Source organism: Anoplophora glabripennis, unplaced genomic scaffold (genome assembly GCF_000390285.2).
Source record: "Anoplophora glabripennis isolate ALB-LARVAE unplaced genomic scaffold, Agla_2.0 scaffold121, whole genome shotgun sequence".
NCBI classification, from domain to species: Eukaryota; Metazoa; Arthropoda; class Insecta; order Coleoptera; family Cerambycidae; genus Anoplophora; species Anoplophora glabripennis.
In genome coordinates this window covers 923,135-931,619 of record NW_019416338.1, presented here as the reverse complement: position 1 = coordinate 931,619, position 8,485 = coordinate 923,135, and the positions used below count along the sequence as shown (strand labels likewise).

The 8,485-nt window shown below is 33.0% G+C and overlaps 1 protein-coding gene across 1 annotated transcript in view; it reads left to right on the top strand.

Annotated features, from left to right (window-relative positions):
- LOC108909464 overlaps positions 1 to 3,213 on the top strand; it is a 91,858-nt gene extending 88,645 nt beyond the window's left edge. Inside the window, exon 3 of the mRNA XM_018713808.1 lies at positions 3,061 to 3,213. Within this exon, the coding sequence (XP_018569324.1) occupies positions 3,061 to 3,117 (57 nt within the window). The 3' untranslated portion in view covers positions 3,118 to 3,213. The remainder of the gene's footprint in view (positions 1 to 3,060) is intronic.
- Positions 3,214 to 8,485: the final 5,272 nt, after the last annotated feature.

The following is an 8,485-nucleotide window of genomic DNA, read 5'->3' as shown; positions in this document are numbered from 1 at the left end:
AGCATGGGTATAAAGTCAATCAACCAGAGGAAATAAAATTATATGGAAAGAAGCTCAACCTTTCTGGGGATGCTTCATTCTTAAGGTGGAAGAGTTATAGTGCAAATTCTCATGTAATACAAGAAAATACGGGTGCATCGTTGCTAAGAAAATAAACTGGACAGTTTTGGGAGCGATTTGTCATCATTTTTAATGCTTAAAAGTATGTTTTATGTATGTTTACATTAGAACCTTAGCTTGTAATTACAGTTATCCAATAAAATTTCTGAAAACTTAATGACATGTTTTTAACTCATACAGAGTATACAACAGTTTAATACATTTATTATTATAAAACTTATAACCAGTACTAGATGTTCTAATAACGATATGGAACACTTTAATAACAGTTATTGCTATTATTTCGTAAAGGGTATAAAAAACGTTGTATACTAGTTATACAATAATTTAATAAAGAATAAGGTTTATAGTCACTATACAACTGTGCTAGCAATACGCGTTTTATATCCAATATTCATCTGTTTAAGTGTCACATATAGTATACAATGGTTTTATAATGGTATATAGAATTCTAATAAAGAATAAAACGCATCTCTTTCAGTGCACGTTCTTCGTGATCAATGAAAAAAATTAAAGGAAGTTGCTCTAGTTTAGCGTTACGCTTTGTCATTTCTTGGATGGATCTACTTGTTTTATCATTGTCTTACGAAAATTGCTATTTCTTGTCTATAAAACGCCAGTTTATTTTGTCACGTTTTTAGTTTTTTTTCTGGTATCTGCTGATGTTATTAGGTAACTTAAATATTCGTATAAATATTAATGTAGTCGGTTGATGTATTTTAGTTCATTTAATACATTTTAAAATTTTGAAATTCCATCGCCCCACCATCGCTTACCACTTTTGGATATATAATTCGTTTACTTGCATTTGTAATTAAATGGCCAGTCGTTTGACGGTGTAACCTCTTCAATTATTCATATACCTAGGTACTGATAAAATTGATCCAATTCTCGGGACGGCGGTTGTAGGCTTAAGCCTTCGTGGAAAATAGTGGCAGTTATGCGTATAACTCAGTTTACATGTATGAATAATTACCAGAACGACTTATCTCCACATCACTGCGAGAATTTGGTGAAATTTTACCATTGGGAATATATACTGATAAAAACACGTAGTTTTGTTATTTACAATTTACATGGTAATTTCACAGCTGATCTAAAAATAATTGCTTTTCTGTATCGTGTTATATTTTTTTGCTATTACAGGGAGTAATATCGGCTAGAGTCTAGAGACAGCCAAATTCACTTTGCTTCAAGGGCTACACACAGAAAAACTTAACGTGACCTAGTCTATTAGTTTATTTTTTTTTTATTAAAAATCAAGAAAAGCGTGCCTATGGGGAGTCTAGAAGCAAAGTGGATTGGTTATTTCTAAATATTGTAATATTGTCCTAGCGAAACAGTTTTAGTTCTCGTAGAAAAATAAATATAAAACCCATTAATTTAATTTTTTTCATTATAAATCAAGAAAAACGTGCCTGTTGGGAGTCTAGACGCAAAGTGGATTGGTTGTTTCTAGGTACTATTATTGTAATATCGTCCTAGCGATACAGTGTCAGTTCTCGTAGAAAAATAAGTATAAAAGACGAGGATAGTAGCTACTCCTAAAGGAGTTCCCAAGGGCTCTATTATTCTATAAAGATTGGACTTTTGATAAATTAATTAAGAACAACTGAATATATAGATTTTAAACCTATTTCCTCATTATAGTAACTAATTGCATTAAAATTGACACAGCAACTGCGAGGAATATAAAAATTTGATTTTGTCATGAGAAATAATTTTCTTTTACAATAGATAAATAATTTAAAAGAAAAATTTTGTGCATCTTGTTTTCGTGGAATGTGCACTCACGAGTAAAACGCCATAACTCACAAAAATGTTAGGAATTTGTCAGCCATGAACTGTAAACAGTTTTTTTCCCCTAACTATTCAATAATTGCACGACGACAATCATTAAAAAATTAAATCTATCTCTCTGGCTATCATTTATTCAAATAGGGGTGGTCAGTAGAAATTTTTGTAAGCACTGAAAATTTAAATTTTGATTAACGTGACATTTTATTCTAAAATAGGGCCAGCAATGTTATATACAGGGTAGCCCATCGAAAACGTACCGCAAGCCATTACAGGGTAGTAAAGAACTTTTCAGCAAAATCCAAAAACAGGTTAAATTTGTTTCTGAGGGGGACAACTTTTGGCTCAAAAAGCATACCAAAATCTTCAACCCCCTAAGTGGGGGTGCTACCCCCTAAAATTTTTCAAATGGGAATGGGGGTCAAGTGGGGGGGGTCATTAGAAAGGGCTTTTAATTCTCTATACATCGATTCTTACTTTTTGAAAATCGATTCATTATTTTAGAAAATATGCAGCATTGAAAATACGAACAATATTTTTGACGAGAAATGCGAAAATCGATTTAATTTTACTTCAAAACTTACGGTATTAGTCAAGTAAATGCTGAAAATGTTGTCCGCCAACTTGCATACAANCCCATTTAAAAAAATTTGGGGGATGGCACCCCCACTTAGGGGGTTGAAGATTTTGATATGCTTTTTGCGCCAAAAGTTGTCCCCCTCAGAAGCAAACTTTACCTGTTTTTGGATTTTGCCGAAAAGTTCATTACTACCCTGTAATGCCTTGCGGTACGTTTTCAATGGGCTACCCTGTATATAGTTAAACTAATACCATAACTCAGCACTGTTAAATTAACAGTAAATTATAGTAAATGGACATTATACCCAGGCTATTTATGATGACTATAATGTTAGGTTATTGTTGCCGTTCTGCAATGGTTAATACAACTTGGGACAAGTAGTGTTTCTCTTATCGGAAATAACTAAAATTGTTTATAAAAAACTGTAGGGATGTTTAGTAGCAATATCTATAATTTTAAATAGATGCAGCTTGGTCAATAGACAATAATAGACAATGTTTTTTTAATGATTAAATTATTTTAAATTGCAACAAAAAAAATGAAAATCCTATCATTTTTTTTAGATGAGGAGAAGACTCGGGAGAAGACCAAAAAGGAAGAAGGCGAGAGAGGAGGTTTAGACTGATTTTTTGAAAAGGGGAAAGGAAATAACTGGTTGAAATAATTGTACATAAATTCAGTGAAGTTTTACTTTTACTTACAATTAGTTAAATTGTTTATTGATCTGCGTCATATTTTAATATTATGTTATATTTTTCAAAAGTACCTTGAATCGTAGAAATAAAGTGTTTTCTGACATGTGTTCATAGAAACTTTTTTCTTATATTGGCCTAAAGAATGATCTAAATTTGTTTGGTCTATTTACGATTTCCGTTTATACCTAGTTCAATATTTGAAGGATCGTGGAAGAAAAATGTTACTCTTGTTTCTTGATTATTTTAACGGTGAATTCTGCCGCAGTAACGATGTCACACCTTGTAAATGCCTCACTTATGTAATACGAATGTTTTGAAGCAGCCTTTTGGGTTTAAGCGAACATTATCATAGGAAACACTTACTGTAAAGACCGCTTACAATAATATTTCAAATATTTAGATACAAGCGAAGTGTATTAGAATTCGTTAAAAATTGAAATGTACAGATGAGTTTCAGGCTGAAATCTGCGCTCGGAATTTCAGAACAATCCACGTCAGTTAATCGTTTTTAATTATAAATTGATGAGCAGCCGATTTCGCATCGGATTGTCTGAGATGGTTAAGTGATATTTAATAATTTCAGGCAGAAGCGCTCTGAAATCGCTAGTTGAGCTCTTCTCTTGCGGCTTAAGACAACTGGAAACATCATCTCGAAGAGACATGATAAATATGTGTCAAAATTGAAGGAGCGTTTTTCTGATTAAAATTTAAGAAGAACGTTAAACGCGTTTTTTCTCAGCAAAGAGTAATGTTGTCGACTTGGAGCAAGAGAACAATTGGGTATAATCAGTTAATGATCATTTAAGCTGCTTCATTTTTTAAAAAACTGAAAATAAAAAGTTATAATCAATTTCTTACTCAATAGGGGCCTTTACAATTTTGACTTTTTTTCATATGTGTAGTTTGTGCCAATAGTAGGCGTGCTAAATTAAAAAAAATCACTTAATTGAAAGAAAAATGTATAGGTATGGTAAAATATTACAAAAAAAAACTATGAAATTATTGTAACCAATAATCTTGCGTCTCGATATTTCCATTCGTTTTGAATATATAATACATGTATGGCTTCGAGGACATGTTTGTATAAGAAAATATTTCTAAATTTGGATGAAACAATATTCCTTTATTTTCCACACATACTGTTCCACATTGTATAAATGGTAAAAAAAATTATTATTTTGTACAGATAATATCGGGTTAAAAAAAGTTATACATGAAATAAGTCTCCAATATTGTTCCAAGCTGAAGGATTCTATTCATATTTTATTACCTGTCCAGAAATTTTCTATTTTATAATATATTTACTTACATAAATCATTATACAGGGTTAGTCAAAATTATGGAAACCCCCAAAAATCTCAGCGGAAAAGCATTTTTGGAATAAATGGTGAGGATTAAAGTCCCAGAATTTTTCACGGCGCATCCGATGGTAACCTTGATCTTAAGGTCAAGGTCAAGCTTCAAGGTCATATCAAAATCAAGTCGTTTTTTAAACCGGTTACCCTCCTTTTCGATCTCGTAAATGAAAAGAGCAGAAAATTCTCCATCCGAATATGACATTGACCGTGATCTCAAGGTTAATGTCAGTTCAAGGTCAAATGTTGATTTTTGCTGTATTTTTTAATTTTAACTACGGAATCAGAGGGAGTGACAGACTTTGAGTATATACCTCATGGTACTCCTTAGTGACCTTGATCTTGCGATCACTACGAAATTGTGAGTCTCTTCTATTCCATCGTCGAAAATAATAAATAATTACTTGGCCTCTCCTGACCTTGACCATTAACCTTAAGGTCACGTTTAAGATCATAATAACATGTAGAATTCTACGCTTTTATTTATAGCGTCGAAGTAAGGGGTCGCCACTCAAAAAAACGATATGACCTTGACATGTCCTTGACCTCAAGATCAAGTTTACTAAGGAATACCACCAGGAATGTACTCAAAGACTGTTACACCTTCTGATTTCATTTTCATTCACATTTGACTGACATTGACCATTGATCTTGAGGTCACGGTCAATGTCATATTTGAATGCAGAATTTTCTGCTTTTTCCATTTCTGGGGCCGAAAAGGAGGGTCGCCATTTAAAAAAAACGGCTTGATCTTGAAATGACCTTGAACTTTCAGTTTGACCTACAAAAAAAAACTGGATTATCACGTCGCAATAGCGAGTACCACTAACTGTTGTTGCCTAACCAGACGGATTTTCGAAGATACCTCCAACCCAAAATCCGCGTCAAAAAATGACACGGTGTGGATGCATTTGTTTCTCAACATTCACTCGTAAATTTTTTGAACATCAAATTCGACATTTCTGTAAATTAACGAAGCCACCAAGATGATTTCCATCTTCATTGCTGAACATAATTTTGTTAGAAAAATTAGTGTCCAATTGTTGTTGTTCCATAATCCATTCAATGAACTCTTCGCTCTGTCTAGTCAGCAGGCATTAGTTCTTGAGTCAATTGAAGTTTGTAAGCATGAAGATGCAAATCTTTTCTGGGAATGCGCTGTAGAGAGCTTCCCGAAATGTCCATTTCTTGACCACGGTTCCGAATTGACATTCCTGGACTTTCAGCAAAACTCTCACGAACTGCTTCGATGTTTTGTGTTGAACTACTTGTTGAAGGACAGCGAGAGTGTTTAAGATCACTAATTGATCCAGTCTCACTGAAATTTTCAATTAATCTCTTTACAGTCGATGAATTTAAATCACTATTCCGACCATATTTTTTACAAAAATTACGAGTTGTAGCTGCCAAACCTTCATTATTTTTCTTTATCTTTGTTGTCGTTTGCAACACTTTTGTCGCAAAATTCAAATCTTGCTTGAATTTTGCGACACCCGGTACTAATTCCCACTTTGAATCATGTGCAATAAAACGCTAATGTTTGAATTCTCGATCTAAATTGTTTTCGTTTTGTGGTTCTTAATCTTAACAGTAAAGTAGAATATCTCTGCAAGAGATTGTGTTTAAATATTTTGGCAGTCCTTTTGTTTATTTGACGTAGTTTTATTTGTCTTGACATATTCACTCTAATAAGTACCGCAAATATATTAAGACAGGCAGGGTCACTGCCGTATAAAAAAATCGTTGTGAGTTATTGCTGCCCGGGAGCAATGTTTAAACGGAACATACGTGGGTGATACGTTAACAAAGCAGTGCCAAGAAATGTTCGAATAATTATGAGCTAATAAGTAATAGGCACCTGTTTTGATTTAGTTTGGTTTTAATGGCAGTGTATCTGTGTTTCACAAAAATTCACCTGAAAGAAACGAGAAAAGCAATTAAAATTAATTACGTGTCATTGAATACAACTAAAAATTAAATTTCATTGTAATTAGATTTAATACACTAATAATTCTAGATTTATTTCCATCATATTATTTTTATCTTTATAAAATATCGGACTTTGTTCTGATTACAATTTACAGTTAAATTGATTTCATATGAATTATTCGCACAGGTGCAACTTTTTTGAAACTGAATAAGTGGGAAATACAGTTAACGTCGAAAATTTTTTGGATCAGTTTAATATATGTAACTTGGCACTTTTTTGTGTATTAGTATACCTACCTGTTTATACTCATACGCGTCAAAACTACTGATGAAACAAAATATGTTGAAAGAGCGAGAGTTGATGGAAAATTTATTCTCAACTGTATCGATATTAGTCAGTAGTTCAGTTTATAGATTTTATTTAAAGAACTATTCAGTTTTTCTTTTTATAATTTGAATTTGAAAAATTATTTTTAGTAACTATATAACTTTGAGGTGTAAATAGATTTGGCTCATGTATTTCCTCCCATTTCAAAATTCTCATGATATATTTGACGCATTTAACTTTTTTAATGGATTTGGTGTAGCAATTTAAAATTCGAGAGTTCTTATTTTTATTAGTTTTCACAAGTATTGTTTAAAAATCTATCACTGTATTTTGTTGCAACATCTAAATTAAATTTAGTTTAAAAAAATATATATAGTTTTTGGAATATAGGGTTTGAAGGTTTAGGAAACATCATTGAGGTTTGAAAATTGTAGAAGCATGAGGTGAATACGCCACTCAATCCTACCTACCATAGGTCTATTGTTGACTTCCATTGGTCTTAGAGTTCTTCATTCAGCTTTAGTCTTTTAATTAGGCTTCAGAGGTTTGACAACGATTCGTTGGCATAAGCTTCCAGTTTTTCTGTATCAAGTAGTAGATAGTGTTCAGTAAATGGGCTGTGGTTTCCTAGTAGAACGTATTAATTACCCTGTATTGTTTCCTTACTAATTTGAAGTTCTTTTCAGAGTTGTACTTTGGGGCTAAATGGTCAGTTAGCGTTTCTAATATCCGATGTGCATTTTACTCATCGTACAACTCTGGGTAATTGGTAGACGTCTTTGTTGAAAGCTATAAAATACAGACCCAGGTTCTCCTCAAACGAACATATCTAGTTGTGGTGGGTTCAGAAATACCTCCAATGCTGTAATATGTGTGGTTCTATGACCCTTGTGATACTCAGGCCTGTGAATAACACTTAAGAGCCTCCGTGTCCAGTAATCCAACTTTCTTTGTCATTATTACATCTCTCCATAGTTGGTGTCTTTATCAAACGGGATCTAAACTTCTTTGAGCCTTTACCAGCACCACCACCAAGGCTCTGCAAATTTCTCAGTAAAAGAAACTAAGGTGGTTTTGTAGAGATTCACGGAAAGTTGTTTTCCCTTGCAAATGTGGGATTAATTCTTCCTGTCAATCACCTTTGTAGCCTTCCCTAGAATGGTCATTGTTCTAAAGTTGGTTCTAACCTGCTTGAATTCTATTCCTCTAGCTTCCAGAGCTTAATGATATGGTTGCAACATTATTGACTGCTTTCTTAGTATCTAAATATATAACTACTACTACAATCTTTTTAACTAATGATATTGTGGGAAACAATTTCTATGTGAATTAAAGCCCCGTCTAGCATTGAATTACAGCCGCAATATCTAGGAAACAGCTAAGATTATTAGTCATTAGAATCACCAGACATAGACCGGTTTCTTATCTATTATTTCTGATAATCATGCCATATTGCTGGTCCGAGTTTTAACATACAGATAGTAACTCGCTTTCTGACAGCAGTAAGCAATGAATTGTAGCGACACTAAGATATAATAGTGTATCGAATAGTGAATTATATCTAGGTTGGATTGTGGGTAATACCTCATTTACAATACTTTGTTCTTCAGCAACTTTGATAATAGCCGATTGAGGCCAAGTAGGAGTCAATTCATTCATTTACCACTCTTATGCATGCCTC